Source organism: Rattus norvegicus, chromosome 4 (genome assembly GCF_021556685.1).
Source record: "Rattus norvegicus strain SHRSP/BbbUtx chromosome 4, alternate assembly SHRSP_T2T, whole genome shotgun sequence".
Lineage (NCBI taxonomy): Eukaryota > Metazoa > Chordata > Mammalia > Rodentia > Muridae > Rattus > Rattus norvegicus.
Window position 1 is genome coordinate 183,845,337 of NC_141537.1, and position 22,075 is coordinate 183,867,411.

The 22,075-nt window shown below is 42.8% G+C and overlaps 1 protein-coding gene across 2 annotated transcripts in view; it reads right to left on the minus strand.

Moving 5' to 3' along the window:
• Ipo8 (importin 8) overlaps positions 1-16,056 on the minus strand; it is a 64,493-nt gene extending 48,437 nt beyond the window's left edge. Inside the window, 5 exon segments of one of the 2 annotated variants that reach the window (NM_001400882.1) lie at positions 1,297-1,453; positions 2,665-2,823; positions 6,605-6,761; positions 9,626-9,707; positions 15,757-16,056. In NM_001400882.1, coding sequence (NP_001387811.1) covers positions 1,297-1,453; positions 2,665-2,823; positions 6,605-6,761; positions 9,626-9,707; positions 15,757-15,840 — 639 coding nt within the window. In that variant the 5' untranslated portion in view covers positions 15,841-16,056. 2 annotated transcript variants of the gene reach the window in all.
• Positions 16,057-22,075: the final 6,019 nt, after the last annotated feature.

Genomic DNA, 22,075 nt, shown 5'->3' on the forward strand with positions numbered 1-22,075 from the left:
AAGAGAGCACAGAACAGAGTTTTTTGGTTTTTTTGTTTTTGTTTTTGTTTTTTTTTTTTTCGGAGCTGGGGACCGAACCCAGGGCCTTGCGCTCGCTAGGCAAGTGCTCTACCGCTGAGCTAAATCCCCAACCCCCAGAACAGAGTTTTAATCCATTCACATTTAGGCCAACCCCAATTCATCGTCCCAGGCTGAAATCATTTACTCAAGTTTTTAAGTAATCAATGTTAAATATTCTCAAATTTTAAAGACATTCCATCTCTGTCTTCTAATTATTTTTGAAATTATCACAGTAGTAGCTCTTATAGCATAAGTCAAAGGAAACGTGTGGATAGCATAAAGGCCAAGTGCACACAGACAAGCAGGGGAGAAGCCAGGGAAAGTTAAATACACAGCTGATCTCGCCAATGAGAAAAGACATTGGCTGTGTCTTCTGGAATGCTGGGGGAAATGTAGTTTACAACCTGGTGGTCTTTTGCTACCTGTAGGGCCAGGCTCTACTCACAACCCCAGAATATGATGTTTGCTTATCCCAGACTTTTCCCCCTAAAGCCGTGAGCTTTACTCCAGGCCATGAGACACTCTTGTGAGACGTGTCATTTGTACAACAGCCTAAGTGATTCCTATGTTACCTTAGGACTGGGCATTATGTTTACCTCGATGAAGCCATAAGTACTTTGTAAAAAGCCCCAGTGTAAATATGCCTTAAGGTTTGTCATACTCATCGGCCTGAATCAATTGCTATCTGAATACTCTTTCCAAAATTGTGCTGTGCTTAAATATGGCTAAAGGAAAATGATCTGGGTCAGATTCCCAAAAGTCTCAGCCTAGCACTGGTCACCAAAATCAGGCTAATCTGGGTTTCACTCTTACCTCCTCCCTCTGATGGTTTTTGACTGCCAGCTATAAAGCCTGCAGGGACCCTCCTCCACAGAGCCATGAAATCTGTGTTGGCTTACATTTGGCTGAAGAACAGAAAAGGCCATCAATGTGATCTCCCATGAAGGAGGACCCTATTTCTTTCCTCACAACTAGCCAGCAAACAGGGCACCGTGAATCTAAACTCCAGTTTCAGGTCAAGCAACACCTGGGGTTCTTTATAACTTGGGACTTTAGATGAAGAAAGACAGCACGCAGACACCAAACTGAACTCTGGACGCCCAGTGGTCATGGCAGACAGTCAATGCCTGTGAGCCTGATGCTAAGGTAAAACTATGATTCTAAATAATGACTGGTGCTTCTACAGGGCACACAAACACAAGGTCCTTTGTGTTTGTCTCCTGCAGTCGAACCGACCTGAACGAGAGCATAGAAGATCTTCAGAATCTGCTTCTGCAGCAACACAGAGTAATGGGAAGCATCCGGAAGCAGCTGCAGGATTTGCTGCTGAATTCTAGGCAGAAATATCTGCATGGCTGCCAGGAGAGGCTCTCTTTCTTCCGCTTTTTTATATCTGCATGGGCAAAGACAGAGAATAAGAAGGTGATGGTTTCTCCTTCCCACTGAGCTGTAAACAGTGAGTGAAAAAGACTTGTTAACCATACAAAATAGAAAATGATAAAACACGGGCTTAGATTTTCTACAGAGTTACTGCAATAAAGTTGGAAGAAACTCTGAAAGGATAAATTCTTGTTTCAGGTAGACACAAAATCTCTGTTCAAAGGTTGGGACTAGTTTAAGAGTCCAACACTGAACAACTGCAATCCCAGTTCTCAGAAGATAAAGAGAGCAGATCACGACTTCAATGCTAGCCCGAAATGTAAAGCAAAATCTGCCTGAAAAATGCCAAGGGCGGGGGATGTGGCTCATGAAAAAGGCCCTGGCTGGTTTGTTATGAAGCAATGAGAAGGGAGGGAGGGAGGGAGGGAGGGAGGGAGGGAGGGGGGAGGGAGGGAGGGAGGGAGGGAAGGGTCAATCCAAGACTAAATAAGTAGTGAGAATTTTTATATGAGAATTTTTCTAGTATTTAACTCTCGTCAAACCATAATCCATCCTATAAAGTGGAAGCTAATCTGATAGCTTAGATACATCATACTGCAGGGCAAATAACATGAAGAAAAATTTTCTCATCTCACCCTTCACTAAGAGTAAATATACCTTATGAGCCTGGGTGTTCTCAGTTTACATATTGCTGCCAATCTAAAATTATTTTCTAAATAGAAACTCTATAAAACCTTCTAAACTATCACCTTAAAGAACAAAAACTCCATGGGCTCCTCAGCAGTCAGGAGGCTGAGGCAGGAGGATGACTGTGAGTTCAAGGCCAGCTTGATCTACCAACTGATATTGTCTCAGAACGAAGGAAAACTACAGGACTACATATACAAATGCAGCACTCATCTTTAAAACCAAGAGAATAACACTAACTGCCATCCAAGTCATGGGAATGTTCCAAGTAACTTTTACATTTCCTACCTCTTTTTACCAGAAAAGTATCTTATTTCTGTATCTGAGGTATATCTGCAGCAGCAGCTAAAGTAAGTAGATCACACCACGGCTCACTGCCCCAGAGAACCTGAGTGCCACTGATGAATTGCAGCCAGTGAGCACACTGTTTGACTCAGCGTTTTCCACAATGAACTGACTTTGCCAAACCCCACAGCACGCTGCTTTACGAGCCTGAAGCCAAAGGACACTGGCTCTCTTTAGTAGGAAAGAACTTACTCATAGGTCTTCACCAGCTGATACAAGCACAGTAAACTGCCGAGCCAGTTCCCACTGTTTGGTGACTTCAAGTAGTAGTCTATCTTGTCCACCACTGCAGGCCAATGACCAGGGAAATCATGTCTAATTATGACTCGGAGACACATTGTTAGCTGGACTCTGTGAGGTGGGAAAGAAAAGGCCGAAATTCAAGCGGTTAATGGTATCATCCCCCTCAAAGAGCTACAATACTGATACAATGTTCTCCAACTCTCTTTACCCTTGTTATACACATAGAGCCAAGCGCCACTGAGCATGGATAACACTGAGAAATGTGTCATTAGCAAGTTCAAACTTGTGTGAACACCAGAGTATACCTTTATAACCTACCACTCATCTAGTTACATCTAAGGAGATGTAATTACATGGGACATCACTGTATACATTGTTAACTTATGTAGCAAAAGAGTGTATACATGTGGCCAGGATGTGAGAAAAAGTGATCCTGTTAAAAACCTTCTCAGTGGCACAATTCCCTGAAAATGGGAAACAGAGTGGGGGAACCCCTCAAATAAACGAAACCTCCATCGTACCCTAAAGGTATTTTAGTGGACCCTGCACCTTGACTGAGTAGGCACAGTAGATCTGGCCCTGGTGGTGGGAGCATGGGTGAGCCAGCTGTGAGGGTGTGAGCACAAGAGAGCTGTCCCTGCCACTCATCTGCCATGAGGTGATGTGGAACTGAAACCCTCCCGCCCTCACCCCTCACCATCTGCAGCACCGGGGTCATGAGGGCAGGAGATCCAGTCCTGCCCCTCACCAGTTGCAGCACCCAAGAGAGCTGGCCCTGCACCTCACCTGGACAGCACAGTGGAGCTGGCCCAGCCCCTTTCTGGCTGAAGTACTGGGGAGAGTGGGCCCCACACTTTAACTGGGAAGAACAGTAGAGCTGGCTCTTGTGGCATGGGTTCAGGTGAGCCTCGGGCACCGAGAGCAGGAGAGCTGGCCCTGCCCCTTGCCAGCTGAGGCACTGGGTAAGCTGGGGCAGTGCTGGAGAGCTCACCCTGCTAGTGTGGGTGCCGGAGAATAGGCGAGCTGAACAACTCAGCTCACCATTCAGATCCAGGGCGTTGAGTTGGCTCACCCCAATATCTACCTCAACTATGAGCAGCAGACGCATGTGAATGGACCAGTCCTACAGACCCAAAGCTGCAGGATGTCCATGGCTCAGGGCCACAAGAGGAGGAGGCCCGGTGAGGATCTAGCATTAATGCTAGAGCAGAAGCCAGCAGCCCTGAACCAGACCAGTGACTCATTGCAATGAACACTTACAAGTAATGATGTGTGAACAGAAGGGTACATTGTGGGACACACTGTGACACACACTACAGCGTCCACGAGGAGATGTTTTTTACATTTTGTTTTGTCTTTTGCTTTTTATTTTCTTTGGGGGGGAGGTGCCAGGGCAGAGGGCAGACATGAAGGGAAGAGGATTCAAAGTGTGAAAATCACAAAGAATCAATAAAAAGTTAAAAAATAAATTTTAAGAGACTGTCAAAAATTTCAAAGTATACAGCAAATCTACCTCGACTCTGTAAAAATTCTTACTTGTTTTATTTTATATTTGAGTCTTCATATCCAGAAGGAGCAGCAAATATAGGGTCCTGGGTTTGATCTACAGCACAGAGAGAGAGAGAGAGAGAGAGAGAGAGAGAGAGAGAGAGAGAGAGACAGACAGAGACAGAGACAGACAGAGACAGAGACAGACAGAGAGACAGAGACAGAGGCACACAGGGAGAACATAACAACACAGATATAGATTATGTATACACATGCAGATAGATGATACAAACACACATAAATATATACAGAGATATGCCAACACATAGATGATGATAGGTAGATGATAGATATGTGTATATATATGTACAAATATAGATATATAGATATATAGGCAGACAGACACACATATACCTACCAAATGGACAAGCCTAGGGCTGGTGTGTGGTTCATTGGAACAGTACCTCTCTGAGTATACATATATGTTTACATACATCTGTCAACTGGATAAACCTAGTTCTCATCAGTTAAGAAAGCCAGTATGGTGGGTTCGGTCCCCAGCTCCAAAAAAAAGAAAAAAGAAAAAAGAAAAAAAAAGGAAAAAAAAAAAAAAAAAAAAGAAAGCCAGTATGGTACACTGCTCCAGTGAAAACACACACTAATTCTTATACTTTGAATACAACAAATATGGTTTGCTAGATGATTTCTGAAAAGGGGAAATCAAAGAACCACTGTCAAAGAAATAAGTGGGGGAAAAAGGCAACAAAAGAAATAAAACAGGAAAAAAAAAAAAAAAAGAGTGAGAGTGTGCAAGATGCTACCCTAAAGCATTTAGTGCAGTATTCACTTCTTCAGTGGGATTCGTGTGTAATTAAGATTGAAAAGAAAATAAAGGGGATCCCCAGCTCCGAAAAAAAGAACCAAAAAAAAAAAAAAAAGAAAATAAAGGGGAAGCAAAAATGCCCCTTCTACAAACTACCACTGTTACTACCATGGATGTCCTCATGAGGTCATTTGATTAGAGAAATTAACCTGGCAAAATTAGAATTCCAAATTGGAATTCTTGCTGAGCTGTTTGTTTGTGAGGAAGTTTCACATGCCCAGACTGGAGATCTCCAACGCAATATGCAGCTGAAGGTGACCTTAAACTCCTGGTGCTCTTGCTTCTACGTCCCAAGAACTGGGATTCGCACAGGTACCGCTATACCCCACTACACTGCACACTTTATGCAGAGCTGGGACTCGAACCCATGCTCTCATGTATGCTAGGAAAGCAGTCTACCAACTGAGCTACATGCTCAGTCCCAGGATTCCAAATTGTAAAAAATAAATAATAAACTAGTGTTCAGTTGAATATTCAATAGCTGAGATCTACAAACACTGGGGAAAAAATTAAGCCAACATATTATATCTTCCTTACGGTACCAAATTAATTTTCTCTGTAATACTTTTAAACAAAATTAGACAAAAAGAAGCAGTATCTTCAAGGATCCTTAGGACACAAAAGGAACAAAGCCACAGAGGACTGTCTCATAAAAAGGAGGGATTTCCTGTCTACTATCAGTAGCTGTTCCTTTAAACAACTCTGGCATAAAGTATAGCTAAAAATTTTCCCTTTTCTGGCTTTCACCTTGAGATGGGCCTTGTGGTCCATTTCTCAGTTCAAGCAAGAGTGACAGGGGGAGCTACCTCTGCGTGCTGCTTTAAAACCAATGGGAGATCCAGAAGATCTTCACAGACAAACAGACAATGGTTTTGAGCAGGTCCTGGGACACAACTGGCATATGGGGAACCAATGAGAATAAGGGTGCCCTTCAGTGAGTTCACCTGTGTTCTCCTAGCTAAGCAAGATAACTGCACAATGATTCAGTGCTTGCTCTCTTGTTACTGTCCCCCTCAAATTCCCTTTCTTCTCTGTTTTCATCACAGTTGCACTTAATAACCGATATTAAACAATCTTGTCCCCACCAATGCTTCATCCCTTCCCCTCCTTGTCCATTTGCGAAGGGAATTTAATCACTGGCTCATATGTTGAAGTAAATTTGTTTCTATTCTGAGATTGCAAAATTCATAAGTCCACGGATATGTTGTCTAATGTGTAGAACTAAAAATGCATTTCCTGGGCTGGAAACATAGCTCATTTGGTAAAAACTTGCCCAGAATACAGGAGGTCCTCGGTCTAAGCTCCAACTCCACGTTTACCAATCACAGCAGCATAAAGCTTTAATGCCAGCAACTGAGATGGAGACAGGAGGACTAGACATTTAAGGCCATCCTTGGTCACACGGTACACTTGAGACTAGCCTGGGATAGATGAGACCCATCTCAAAAAACTACACGCCCAAGAGTCCCAGCCAAGGCCAAACAACGCCTCAGATCACACAGACAGGGTGTGGCCTACCTCACCAGATCTGGAGACCGAATTATCCCTTCCACAATGTTGTCACGAATCTGCTGCCGGTCATTCTCGTGGATATTAAATGGGAATATCACTTCCCCTGGTGGAGGCTCCCTGTCTGGCCAGTACTGTGTCACCATATTCTTCAGGTAGATGGCAGCTGAGTTTAAGAGAAAAACAGATGTGTTGGACGAAGCCTTACATGAGCAATGTGACACCCACCCAAGATGGAGACCTTACAGGTGCAAAAAGCCAAACTTGGGAAGGGGAGATGGGAAGAATTCAAAAGTTTTATATGGCAGTCAATCAGGAACATCCCACCAAGCTGGAGGACATCCTTGGAGTCGTGTCCATGTTTTCAGACTGAGCACAAATACAGTGTTATCAGGAAATTTCCCTTTTCTCAAACCTAACAGTAAGCTGCTGTCTGCTGCTGATCCGGCCTCCGGTCACCCTGAACATTCAGGAGTGTTTGTGCTCTTACAGCACTGGTAATTTCATTTAGTCCTTTGAGATATTATTTATAATTCATAAAGAAATAGACATCCACTCTCAAATGTGTTTGGAAAAAATCTCAAGAAATCTGTAGCTCTATCAATCAAAATGTATAAATCGATTACTTTGTTTCTACTCGTTTCAACATTGAACAAAAAGACATTTGGAAGAAATTAGCTGAATTACTGCTGTAAGACTGTTTTATTTTGTTTGATGTGTGTTTGTGGTATGTGCATATATGCATATTCACATGTGTGTGGGCACGTGTGAAGGAGGGTTTTTCTGTATGCACATGCATGCATGTAGAAGCCCAGAGTTTCTTCCTTCATCACTATCCAACTTATTCACTAAGGCAGGGGCTGACCTGGATGTGGAGGTCACCAACTCGGGGCTTGACTTACTCATCTTGCTTTAAGAACCCATCATTGCCTTTCAAGTGATGGGTTTACAGGAGGCCACACACGTGGCTGGCTGCCATGTATGTTCTGGTGATCAGAACACGGATCCTCACACTTGCAGGTAAAGCACTTTATCCACTGAGCTACCCCAGGGTAATAAGAGATGTGGCTAGATGTGGTGATGCACACCTCTAACCCCAGCACATGGGGAACGTGAGACAGAATGACGCGTCAAGTCTAAAGCCAATCCGAGCTACATAATCAACTCAAGGCTAGCCTGGGTTAAAGTGTGAGATCTTGTCTCAAAGAGAGAAGAGAAAAGAAGGAATGTGAAGCTTTTTAACCATTCCAGTTGACCCTTAGTGTAAACACATATTCTCAAACGTGTGTAAAGACAGACATGTTTCTGAAGAGTGCCCCAGCTTTCTCCTCAGCTTTCTTTCTCCTTCTGCCCCCCACCCCAGCAAAGGTTCTTCTACTTCAATTTTACTGTAAATTAAACACGGATGATAAAAACATTTCACCATTGAAAAATACAACGTGATCTGTATTGGTTAAAATGTGACAGAAATTTAACAAAATTATGAACTTGATATCCTATTAGCCCTCTTTCATACATTTTGATGCACCTAGGATTTCAATGTGTTTGTGTAAAAAAAATTATAGCATCGTAAGCATGTGTGTGTGTGTGTGAGAGAGTGTGTGTGTGTGTGTGCATTTTAAAGGTCTTTTTAATCTAAACCTGGCTGTGAACTAAGTATCTCCTTTACCTCAGTACAATTATTCTATTCCATAATGTGATTGTGTAAGGCTAATCATGTAATCTGGACATGATAGTGTATGCCTATAACCCCAGAACTTGAAAGGCAGTGACAGAAAGATCATGAATCAAAAACCAACCTAGACTACATGTAGGAGATAAGGAAGGAAGACACACACCATGGAATTGTATAAGATCCCACAGACATTAAAATAAGTTTCATATTTAAAACAAAAAGCCTAATTCCTGGCACTATTAAAAGAAGAAAAAGAAAGGAAGGGAGGGAAGGAGGGAGAGGAGGGAGGGGAGGGGAGGGGAGGGAATGTCATGTCCTGGTCCTTATTCAAACATCCAAAGTCGGATGGTGGTGGCACACTTTTAACCCCAGCCGTGGGGAAGCAGAGGTAGGTGGATTTCTGTGGGTTTGAAGCCAACCTGGTCCTCAGAGTGAATTCAGGACAGCCAAGGCTATGACACAGAGAAACCCTGTCTCGAAAGAAAAAAAAAAAAAAAAAAAAACCCAAGCAATATACTACATCTGTGACTTGACACAAATGCCATTAAAACTCAGACCTATAAATCTGCAGTCTTAACCGAGGTGACCTATGGTAATGCTACTGGGATCATGACAAGTCAGGGAGATGTTAGAGAGGCAAGGAACTGATGGATGGATGGAAGCAAAGAGAGTAAAACAACTAGAAAACAACTAGGGCAGCTGTGGGGACTCGGTGTCTACCACTAACTTTCCCAGAGAAGAGAAAAGTATCCTTGTATCTTAGAAGTGTTTCATGCGGGTTGGGGATTTAGCTCAGTGGTAGAGCGCTTGCCTAGGAAGCACAAGGCCCTGGGTTCGGTCCCCTGCTCCAAAAAAAAAAAAAAAAAAAAACCAGAAGTGTTTCATGTGTTCTTCTAATTTTTCAAGAAACTTCTAGATACATATTTTTAAGTTATATTTTTTTACTCCCTGAATGTTACATTTAGATCATGTATTTAATTGTATCGATCCACCACTACCTCCTTCACTGTCTAGGGACCCCTACAGTCTATCCCTCCCACCTTCACTCCCTCTTTACTTTTCATTGTTACTATTAACAGCCCTGAGTCAAATCTGTGATGCCCTAGGAACCTGCGTGTGTGGCCATCCACTGAAGCACGGGCAACTCACCAGCAGCCACATCACCAAAGGAGAGTGATTCTCTCCTTCAGCAGTCATCAACTGCCAGCAGCTCCTATAAGGGTGGGGGCCTGAAGGGTCATTCCCGGATCAGTGCTGGAATTTTAACTGTCACCTTCTTGTAGTGGTCTATACAGTACATTGTAACTATTTACATTTAAAGCTGAACTCCCATTGACTTGAAAAATGCAACTCACCTGCCTGACGCACAGGGAACTCCACATGGTCAGAGACTATGATCCGAAGCAAGCTGGGGGCAAAATTAATAATCTTGTAGGACTGAAATTACAAAGAAATGCTTTGTAAATAACAGGGCATTCTCAATAGCTACTATCACCATTACAGAATATATTACTGTCTAAATAAAAAAAAAAAAACTTTTCTATTAATGTTTTTTGGTTGTGTTTTGAGTTAAGGTCTCTCAGTATAACCCTGGAACTCCTTCTGTAGATCAGGCTGGCCTGGAACTCAGAAATCTGCCTGCCTCTGACTCCCAACTGCCTCTACTGCACAAAGAAAGCAGAAAGAAGGGCTTTTAACATGAGATAAATTCTGAAATAAAATGAAAATACTTTTAAGTGATAAAAAATTCTTATAAACAAACTAATGAATAAAAATGTGAGTATTTTTACCATGCTTGACATATATTCCCGAAACACTCTCCACAAAGTATTCTAGGTTACTCTCTAAACAACAGACATGAGTATTCATTCATTTACCACAAGAACCTATGAGACCTTAAAATCTTATTACTATTTTAAAAATGTCGTCTGTTACTCAAAGTCCTTTCTGTTGACCATTTATTTCTTCTGAAACCTTTAACCTTTGAGAGAGGAAATTTCATTTTTATTAATTGACTCTAAAAGATATTAACAGGTTTACAATCTCAACCTTTTATTTGACCTCTGTGGTAAGTCAACAATGAAGTTACCTTGACGTGATCTAGAATCACCTCTGAGACAACCCTCTGGACATAGCTGTGAAGGAATTTGTAGTTAAGTAAAATGGGATGAGGCTCCTTACAAGTGGGGTCTTGGTTTGAAGAAAAAGAAGAAAGCCAGCTAACACCAGCACGCATTCCTCTCTCCTCCTCCTCCCTTCCTCTTCCCCTTCCCCTCCTCTGCTTCCTTACTGTGGATACCATGTGACCAACTGTCTCAAGAGCTTAATGCCATGCCTTCCCCACCATGATGGACTACACCCTCAAAAATAAACGCTTCCTCCCTTAAATCGCTTTTATCGGGTATTTTCTTACTAGAAGAAGAAAAGCAACTAATATAACCTCCTCACCACAATTGTCTCCTCCCAGATTATCTGGACTCAAATTGTCTTTTTTTTCTTTAAAGATTTATTTATCTATCTATTTATTTATTATATATAAGTACTCTGTAGCTGTCTTCAGACACACCAGAAGAGGGCATCAGATCCCATTACAGATGGTTGTAAGCCACCATGTGGTTGCTGCGATTTGAACTAAGGACCTCTGGAAGAGCAGTCAGTGCTCTTAACCACAGAGCCATCTCTCCAGCACTCTAATTTTCTTGTTATGTACTTTTGGCGAACAGAAAATAAAATGTCACATCTTCAGAAAACTGAAGCCCAATCCAGGGGGGACAAAGATAGAATCATGTTTTTAAAAAAAATTACAAGTGCTATAGAGAAAAACTAGTCCAACAGCAGGGACGGCACAGAGGACAGGCACTGCTAGGCAGTTTTCATTATCACAGTGCCTCAGGAATCCATGCTAATGACTTCCTGTTCGGCCAGCTGCCGGTACCTTTCACCTATAAGCTGTTCACTCTGGGTACCAATAAGGAATGGAACCCCATTCCTTTTGATCATATTTACATATTTGTCTAGAACCTGGGCCTAACACATTCCTGGGGCTCCGCTTGACCTGCCAACTCCACGTTAACTTACAGGAGATTCCGCAAGGCTCCTCCCAGGGACCTAGCAACAGCTTACATCGTCACCAATGCCTGCGGCCGCCGCCAGGTGTGGCAGTAAAAGGATTAATCATCACTCTAGGTTTTTCTCTGTTCCCAAGTGTTCCCAGCCAGTCTCTCTCTCCCACTTTCTGCTCTTCTTTCTGTACTTCTCCGTCCCTGCTTCTCTGCCCACATGGCTCTGCTCTCGTTCGTCTGCCTCTGCCCCTTACCTTCCTCCCCTTCCCCCAAATAAACCTGCTTTATATTAGGTCTGTTGCGTGGCTCGATTTCTCAGGGGGGCATCTTGGCATGGGCCCACCTGGTGCACCCCACCCCTATGTATGTAAATATCTGGTCTCCACAGAAGTCAGAAGAGGGAGTCAGATTCCTGGAAGTGGAGTTACATGTGGTTGTGGACACCACGTGGTTGCTGGGAATTGAACTCGAGTCCTCTGGAAGAGCATCCCAAGCTCTTAATTGCTGATCTATCTCTCCAGCCCCAACTTCTCTGTTTGTTTTGTTTTGTGGAGGCAAGATTTCTCTGTGTAGTCCTGGCTGTCCTGCAATGGCTCACTCTATTGGCCAGACTGGCCTTGAACTCAGAGATCCGCCTAACTCTGCATCCTGAGTGCTGGAATTAAAGGGATGTGCTGCCACTACTACTGTTCCAACTCAGTTTTTTAAAACTTTTCCATCTGGGGTGTGGTGGTATATACATCTAAATCCCACAAGTAGAGTTCCAAGCCTGGAGTGTGGTGGGTTGGTCTGATGCTACTTGTAATCAAGTGCTAATTCTGCACCCTAAAATCTGGTCACTCCAAGACAGGCATATTCTAATGTATATAGCTTTTATTATGTAACTAACACACACACACACACACACACACACACACACACACACACACACACACACACGGCTATCCATGATTGGCTAATAAAGATTCCCCCAGCCTGTAGCTGGGCAGAAGAAAGGAAGGCAGGGCTTTGATTCCCGAGCATGAGAGCATGAGAGACCCTGAGGGGAAGAGAGAAGGAAGACGTGGCTTTGGGATAGGTAGATCACGAGCTCATGGCCGAGAGGGCTGGCGTGTTGGAATGGGAACTGCGCAAAGGGAGCATGGCGAGTGATATCTCTGGGTTACTGACAGGGAAGTGGACAAAGTAGCTTAGAGGGTTGATACCTCTGCTCAGACCAGGTGTTTTAAGGCTTAGTATAAATATAAAAGTTTGGTGTCTTTTATTTGAGAACCTTAGAAAGGTGGGGTAAAAAACCCCAAATATTTACAAGGGAGGTTGACTCTATCTCAAAAAAAAAAAAAAAAAAAGAAAATAGAAAAGAAAGGAAAAGAAAGGAGGTAGATACCTTTTTAATCTATCATCGAAATAACAAAAATTTTAAAGTAGTTTTTTAAAAGCAGGTGTGGGGATTTGGACGGTGGTTAACAGCATCCGCTGCTCATCCAAAGTACCCAAGCTCAATTCCTAATAGCTACGTCAAGTGGCTCACAGACAACCCTTCAACTCCAACTCCAGAGGATCTAAGCCCTCTTCTGGTCTCTGCAGCCTGCCCCCCCCCATACACATACATGATAAAAACAAACATTTCTAAAATCTGGAGTTTTAGAGAGAGAACACAGAAGCTATGAGCATCTACCACTCTTTCAGAGGACCTAGGCTCAGTTCCTAGCACCTATGTCAAGCCATTCATAGGGGCTGTAACTCCAGCAACGTGAGTTCTGATGACCCTGGCCTCCAAGGGCACTGCACACACATGCACATACCCATATACATATACACAATTTTAAAAAAGAAACAAATTTAAATGAAACAAAAGCAATTTTTAAGCCTGGTCTACATGAGATCCTGACTCAAACAAATTTAGAGAAAGACGAGACCGCTAAGCCATTAAGAGTGCTTGCCGCTCTCACAGAGCCCCTGCATTCAGTTCCCAGCACCACATCAGGTGGCTCACAACTGCCTGCAACTCCAGCTCCAAAGGTTCTGACTCCCAAAAGTCGAGAAGATTCTGGCCTCCATAGCCACCTGCCTTCACGTGCACATACCCATACACGTTATTTATGAATATGTATACTTAGTTTATATTTATATGTATATACATATGTACATATATATAAAACTTCACAGAGTGATGCAGCAATCAGGAGACAGAGAGCTGCACAGGAAGGCAGAGGCAGCCTGGGCTACACGAGACCCCTTTAGGGAGAAAAATGCAAAAGGGCTAAGTAAGCTCTAGTCTCATACAGTAGATACCTATTCATTCATGCAAGCAAGGCAGGATGACACAGGGGTCCTAAGGGACAAGCATGCAAAATCCAACACCAAAATCACATATTATTAATGCTAAAGTAGGTCTTCTACTTCAAGTACAAAAACCTACTGAACGCATATTACAACCCAAAACACTGTACCAGATACAAATGCTGAATGAATGACACAGCAATATTATCTTGTTTTGGTTTGATTTTTGTGGTGCTGGGGAAGAGCTTAGGGCTTCACACTGTAAAACAAACTACGAGGAACAAGGAAAATAGTCTTCTGATGAGACAGAATTTGGATTAAAACAATATGAAGAGAACACAGGATTGAGCCTCTCCTGGTTCTACAGGCTTCAAATCTTTTCTGCTTCCATAATATCAACCACCCTCATGTGCTGACAAACCAAAAAAAGCAAAGTTAGGCAATGGGCAGAAAGTCTAGCATGGCATCAAAGCTATGTTCCCTGTTATCACTGTGAAAGGGACATCTGATCCTGTGGTGAAAGCAGCATCAAACAGGCAGCCTCCCAGTGCATAGCAGCAGGTTGCAAATCTAGCCCTTATGCCATTCTTATTAACTAAACCCTGATGACTATTACTCCAGACAGTATTCTACAAAGTCTGGGACAGGTACTGACACTAAGTGTCTCTTATTCTGGGGTGACAGTCCTTTTTCAGACATCAAGGCATCCTTTTTTGGCCATTCAATTCAGCATAACCTTGTGTGTGTTAGGATTACAGGACTGAGCAGACCTGGAATTCAACTAAGGCCTCAAGAATTCTTAGTTGAACATTCTAGAACAGAGCCAGATAGATAGTAACAGGATCTCGGCTTTCCTTATTACCTCTTGAGGATCCTGAATTAACATGTACCTCAAATTCCATTGTCAGCTAATATTTCTCTTTCGAAGATTCAAGACATCTTAAAAAAAGAAAGAAAAAACTCAGCTAGGGCAGACACACTGGCCAAGACGTGTCCTTCTACTTTAGGAGATACAGAATTGCCTGGGGAGCCACTTAAAATAAAAACTTGTTCCTACTCCCAGGTTTTCAGATTCTTTGCATCAGTGACGAAGTCCATAATTTGCACATCCAACAGTTCTCAGAGAAGTGGAGGCCACTGGTCTTAGCAACCCCTCAAGATCCACTAATTAAGGAATATCCCTTCACACCTGTAGCAAGTCCAAACAATTGTCAAGCCATGTAAGGAGATTTTAATTTGTACATTTTAGTAAGAGGAACATGGTCTCTTCTACATGTGCAGAACCAGAGCTCATGACTATTACAATTTTGAAAGGTTGGGACAGATGTGGCAACACAAACCTTTAATCCCAGCAGACTAGAGACAGAGGCAGAAGCAACAGGCAGATTTATGAGTTCCAAGCCAGCCTGTTCAACACAGAATTCCAAGTTAACCAGAACTACACAATGAGACCCTGTCTCTGAAATGAAAGGAAAAAGGAAAAAGAAGAGGAAGAAGGAAGAAGAGCAGGGTGAGGACAAAAAAAGATAAGAAAATTTAGGGGTGACACTGGAACGAGGAATGTCTAGACTGCTTAGAAGAACGAAAAGTGGCTAAAGGAAAGTCACACACGGCCTTTGGGCTAAGATCAAGTGTGGAAAGTCACACACATTTCAGCATTCGAAAGAAATGCCTCAAATACTGTATTACTGGTTGGGCCAGTCTTTGAAAAGGTTCATGGTACATGGAAACCGCATGCTCTTCCCAGAACTCTGTCGGACAGCACTGCCCAGCACTCCAGCAACACTCTGCCATGATCCACATGGCCACCTCCAGAAGCAGGTGAGGGCAGGATTTCCAACAGCTACACCTGAAAAGGGCGGGTCCGGAGACAAGCTAGCTTAGCTTTGGTGAATTTTCCCACCGCGCCTCCACGTAAGCGCATTAAAGGAAAAGAAAACACACCCAAAGACCTCTAGCAAAGGTTTCATAGCTCCTTTGTGCTGTCCAAGAGGTCTGAGCAAGTGCACGAAGAAAGGATAGAGAGCCAACAGGTGCTCCAGTTGCTTCGCAGGGGTCCTGGTCTCGGGCTGGGGTTGGAGGAGAGAGGGAGGGAAGGGAGAAGAGGGGGAAAAAAGGAAGAGGAGCAGCCCCTCGCTCACCTGGTTGAGCTCCGTCTCGGCAGCAATCCTCAGCTTTGGGTCGATAGTGCCCTTCAGCGCCTGGATGATCCGATTGAGGTCCATGTCCACGAGCGGGAGCTCCGGTCCTAGAGCCAGCAGGCCGGGTTGCAGCCCGGATGCTTCCTGGCCCCTTTCAGCCGCCTCCGCCTCAGGGGACTACCTTACCCCCACCCCCTGCCGCTGCCACCGCCTCCTGCAGCTACTTGCTGCGCCACTCTGACTCCGCGCCCCCTGTCCTCCCTCCTTTCCCCTCCACAACTCTCTCTCCATTCACCTTTTACGACAGCCGGTGGGAGGTGGAAGAGGAAGCGGCGACTCCTTTACGGCTGCCTCTTCCCCCAGCATGCAGCATTGAGCGGCACCCTCCGGGGACGCCATGATGCTTATCTCAGGAACCGGCTTTGCACAGCTGTCCTTCTACAGGAAGTCGCCCTGGTTTGTTCCACACACCAGACTCCGGCAGACCGCCGCCATGATGCTGTACGGAAATCCTAGCTTGTCCACCCACCGGTGTAAGAAAAGTAAGTTAATTGACCTGGCATTCTACTTACAGTTGTTGCAAATTAGGCATATCTAAACGAAGTGGCACTTTTTGTTCGAGAACTCTGCACATTCGCAACTGAACTGTTTTAAGACAAATTTGCTGGGACCCTGAACTCATGTAACCTACAGAAGAGGTTTCCTTCAATGTCAGAGCCACCTTTTCTCCTGGCATACATTCTTTGAACATTTGTTTAAAATGTTTTCAAACAGGACACTACAATGTTTAGACACCATATTATATAACAAGATAAAATTCAATGCAGGTTTGTATATAAAAACGCAAAATATAATAGAAAATCAATGTGTGTAAAAACACAAAAATGTAGTAGTCAAGAAAACTATATGACCAAGAGTGCCAAAAATGTCCAGAGTTTCACTGTGAAAGGCAAAAAGCGTTCCACTGTTTCCATCTACAACCGCAAAGCATATAATATCAGCAAATTTTTCCTCTTGTGAACTCAAAAGTTTCTAAAAACATACAGTAAAGATGACTGGGCAAATGCTGCTGAGGTGTGATCCTCCCAGGCACATATAATTAAGATGTATTGGTTCAATTAACTGGGTTGTAAGAAGAGTGTAGAAAATGATACAGAATGTATGCTATATGACTGACTGCTTCGAGCAGTGCCCATTTCAATCCATTATGCACACAGCCATCAGAATGAAAACTGCATTCTCAATTTGAAACAGTGCCTTTGCTATGTGCACCCCCAATTTCCTTTACTTATGATATCTTAACTCTAATAGACCTTTGAAGTGGAAATGTCTAGTTTCTTTGGAAAGTTAATTATGTCAAATGATGGTTTGCTGGGGCACACAGGTGAAAGGATGTTGTGCTAAAGCGGACACAGGAAAGAATGATTACCTGAAGCAGGCACAGGTCAAAGGATGTCTTGATATAGCAAACACGTGAAAGGACACTTGATGAAGGAGTATAAATATGACCCCACGGACAGTGGGAGATGAGCACTAAGCATTGGTTTGCTCTGCCTCACTAACAGCACATGTTCACCCCACATAGAGTTGTTGAGCTCAACCTGTGGTAACACCACCATTGAGTGAAACTCGCCCAGAACTGCTCCTGAGGTTCCTGCGGCAGCTTACCACTTCCGCTGGCTTGCCTCAGGCCGGTTGGTGAGCCTGGTATTTTCTTCAGGATTGAACTATAGTTTCTGGTTCCTGCCTGCCTAGAGGACTGGACTGAAGCTGCTCATTCTTTCTTGGTGTTTGCTGGATTATAGGACTGAATTGCTGAGAAAGAAGATGGAGCTTTCCCCCTAAGAAATATTCCGAACAGGTCCACTTCCCCCACGTCCTAATAACTCTTCTCTTCTACTACCTCTGCCGAGTGCTGAACTAAAGGAGAGGTTGAACCCTTATTAAAGTAGGTTGCAAAGAAATTATGATTATAGACCCTTTTCACTGTGTTTTTCATAGCCCAGGCTGGTCTCAAATATGTGGCAATCCTGCCACTTCAGCCAAGTGCTAATATTCCAGCCATGAGCCTCACTTCAATCTCCTCTTTTCTACTTAAGGCCTATTCTTCTGTCTTTCCCTTTAGATTTTTACACTTGTTCTACAGCTCACTCATTCCTCTATTCTTGAACTGTTCATTCCTGACTACACATCATTTTCTGAATTTTGTCTCCCAACTCAACTACTAAAGACTACCTTCGACCTATTGAGTTCATTGACACCACTATGTGTGTGCTTAAGGGAGAACACCTGTTTGAAATGCTGCATTTTCTTCACTCGGTGATCAATCCTGTTCCTTGTCTTTAACCAGCACTCTCTCGTTCCTTTAGTAGCTGTTCTGAATGCTTCAGGAATGTTATCAGGTGCCCCACCCCATCTGAAAAAGCCCTACAAAATTGAGCAAAGCCCTGGCAGCTCCATTCACCACCCCCAGATGCACCTGTGTACCTCTGCACCTCATTCCCTACATCCTGAATGGAATCTCTCCCATCTTCTCCAGAGTCTGGCTCCATAAACTCCACCTCTGTTTTGAGTATTTTTTTTCCATTAAAATAAACTTGGTGGGCTGGAGACATGACTCAGCAGTTACCAGCACTTATCAAGAGGACCTGAGATTGACTCTCAGTACCAACAAGTTGGCTCAAAACCATCCATAACACTGGTTCCAGAAAATCTGATGCCCTCTTCTGACCTGTCAGGCAAAAGACTCATCCCTGTAAAGTAAATCTTTTTTTTTAAATTAACAATAATAAAATAAATCTGGGCTGTTTATTACATGTTCTTTGCTGAGAATTTGTTAAGATTTTTTTTTCCTAGATGTCCAGCCTCTTTCTCCCCCAACTAACTCAACTTCAATTTATAACAGTCCTTCTAGCTGCATAGGAGGCTGGGGTAAAAGATTCACTAACCTGGACAAGACAGCTAGACACCAACTTAAAAATGTAAAAAAAAAAAAAAAGAAAAAGGAATAACTTTAAAACCTTAACTAATGATGTCTTAGTTAGGGTTTTACTGCTGTGAAGACACAACCAAGATAATGCTTATAAGGACAGCATTTAATTGGATCTAGCTTACTGGTTCTGAGGTTTAGTACAGTATCATCAAGGTGGGGACATGACAGCATCCAGGAAGGCGTGGTGCAGGCGGAGCTGAGAGTTCTACATCTTCATCTGAAAGCCACAGAAGACTGGCTCCCACATGGTTAGGAGGAGGGTCTCCTTGCCCACAACGCTAGTGACACACCCTTCCTCCAACAAGGCCACGCCTCCTGATAGTGCCACTCCCTGAGCAAGCACAGTCAAACCACCACAAAGGCTAATTCTTAATTGTTTTTTAGCATTTGTGGTAAAGAATGCTCTTCACTGTTTTTCTTTTCTTTTGTCCATAATTCAAGCAGATGTCCCCATGCTTCTGGCTTTGTCTCTACTGAAACAGACAAGTAAAGATCAGTACTGGTCCCTTAGAGACCATACGGAGGAGGCTTTTTTCTTTCAATTCAGAAAGTTGTCTCCCTCTGGTTGTCTCTGTTCTTTATTCTGTTTACTAATTTTTTCATATTTCACATATGAGTATTCTGTCTGCACATATGTCTGTGCACACAGTACCCAAGAAGGTCAGAAGAAAATGTCAGTTCCCCTAGAACTGGAGTTATAGATGGATAGATCACTGCGAGCCACTATGTGGGTGCTGGAAATTAAACCCAGATCCTCTGGATGAGCAGCCACTACCCTTAACCACTGAACCATCTCTCCAGTACCTTTGTTTTTAAAGTCTGTTGCTGAGTATTACACCTGTAATCTCAGCACTAAGGAGGTGAAAAGGTTTGCCCAAAGGGGGGTGGGGGAAGGGTTGTTCAAGGCCAGCCTGACTTATAAAGTGAGACTGTCAGAAAGAATGAATGAAACAAAGAAACAAAGAAAGAGGTGGACAGACAGGATCACTTTACAAAGTATATTCCTAGCTCTTTGACCATATTATCTCCCAACTCACACACAGATTCTACTTAGGATTCTATCCTAGGTTCTTTTCCCATTCTTTTCTATCCACTCTGCTTAAGTTATTTCAGAACGTCTAAAACACTAACTGGTAGTTTGAATGAGAACAACCCCTATAGGCTTATATATGTGAATGCTTAGTTAACCAGAGAGTGAAACTGCTTGATAGGATTGGGGTAAGGCCTAATGGAAGGAAGTGTGTGAACTCTGAGATTTCAGAAGTCCATTCCGAGACCTAGTCTCGTTCTCTCTGCCTGCAGATAAGAAGGTAACTCTCGGCTATTCTCCGCCACCATGCGTGCCGAGTCTGCCACTCTCACTACCATGATACTAACAGTCTAAGCTTCTCAAGCTGTAAGCAAGCCCTTGAGTAAATGTTCTCCTTTAAGAGTTGCTGTGGTTATGGTGTCTTTTCACAGCAATAGAATCATCCTAACAAACAAGTGACAGAGTTCTAGCCACATTCTCGTTAGTTAAACTAAGTGTGTTCCAATGCCTATTATGTCTACCAAAATGTTTTCATTAAAGGAGATTGTTGAATAGGGGGAATATTAAGTGCAAGTTTTTTCTCCCAGCCCCAAGCACCAGAGTAACAATCCTGAGACTTGATTATAAACTCTGACCATAAACTGACTTGGCCATAAACTCTGACCGTTCCCTGACTAGCTAATAAATTAATCATCCCGTTATTATAATCTAAATTCTGCCACTCGGCAGATTACCTTTGTTCCGCTCCCTTGCTTCTGACCTCTTCCACGTTCAGGGCACGTATCCCTGCCTGGCTCTATCCCAGATTCCTTTCTACCCACTACATATTCCACCTTCTATTCTACCCTTTCCTATAGGCCATAGGTTTTTTTATTTACAAGCGATGCAACCTTATAGTACATAAGAGATTCTCTGAAGAGGGAAAAATTTGATAGCAGTTATTCAATATAAAGAGAGGAGACAAAAAACAGTGACACCATTGAATGCTGGTAAAGATACAGAGAAGTGATTACTTATACTGGTGGTCAGAATGCCAACTAGTAACAAACACTATGGAAAATAATTGATCAGTATCTTTAAAAAAAAACAAAACAAAACAAAACAACAGGCTTCATCCCAGATTGGGGTGACTCTAACCAAACAAGTGAAAGATCTGTATCCCAAGTGCAGGGATGGTTCAATATATGGAAATCCATCAACATAATCCACTTTGTAAACAAACTCAAAGAAAAAAACACATAATCATCTCATTAAATACTGAGAAAACACTTGACAAAATACAACACCCCTTCATGATAAAAGTCTTGGAAAGATCAGGAATTCAAGGCCCTTATCTAAACATAGTAACAGCAGTATACAGCAAAGCAGTAGCCAACATCAAGCTAAATGGAGAGAAACTGGAAGCAATCACATGAAAATCAGGGACTAGACAAGGTTGCCCATGTTCTTTCTACCTATTCAATATAGTACTTGAAGTCCTAGCCAGAGTGATTAGACAACAAAAAGAGGTCAAAGGGATACAAATTGGAAAGGAAGAAGTCTAAATATCACTGTTTACAGATGATATAGTATACATAAGTGACCCCCGCCAGAGAACTCCTACAGCTGATAAACAACTTAAGGAAAGTGGCTGGATATATAATTAACTTCCTCCACTCAAAAGATAAACATGCTGGGAAAGAAATTAGGGAAACGACACCATTTACCATAGTCACAAATCATATAAAATGCCTTGGGGTGACTCTAACCAAGCAAGTGAAAGATCTGTATTTCAAGAACTTCAAGTCTCTGAAGAAAGAAATTGAAGAAGATCTCAAAAGATGGAAAAAATCTCCCATGCTCATAGATTGGCAGGACTAATATAGTAAAAATGGCCATCTTGCCAAAAGCAATCTACAGATTCAATGCAATCCCCATCAAAATCCCAAGTCAGTTTACCACAGAGTTACAAAGAGCAATTTGCAAATTCATTTGAAATAACAAAAAACCAAGGATAGCAAAAACTATTCTCAACAATAAAAGAACTTCTGGGGGAATCACCATCCCTAACCTCCAGCTATATTACAGAGCAATAGTGATTTAAAAAAAAAAAAACTGTATTGGTACATACCATACAGGTAGATAAATGGCATAGAATTGAAGACCCAGAAATGAACCCACACACCTATGGTCACTTAATCTTTGACAAAGGAGCTAAAACCATCCAGTGGGGAAAAGACAGCATTTTCAACAAATGGTGCTGGTTCAATTGGTGGTCAGCATGTAGAAGAATGCAAATTGATCCATTCTGATTGCCT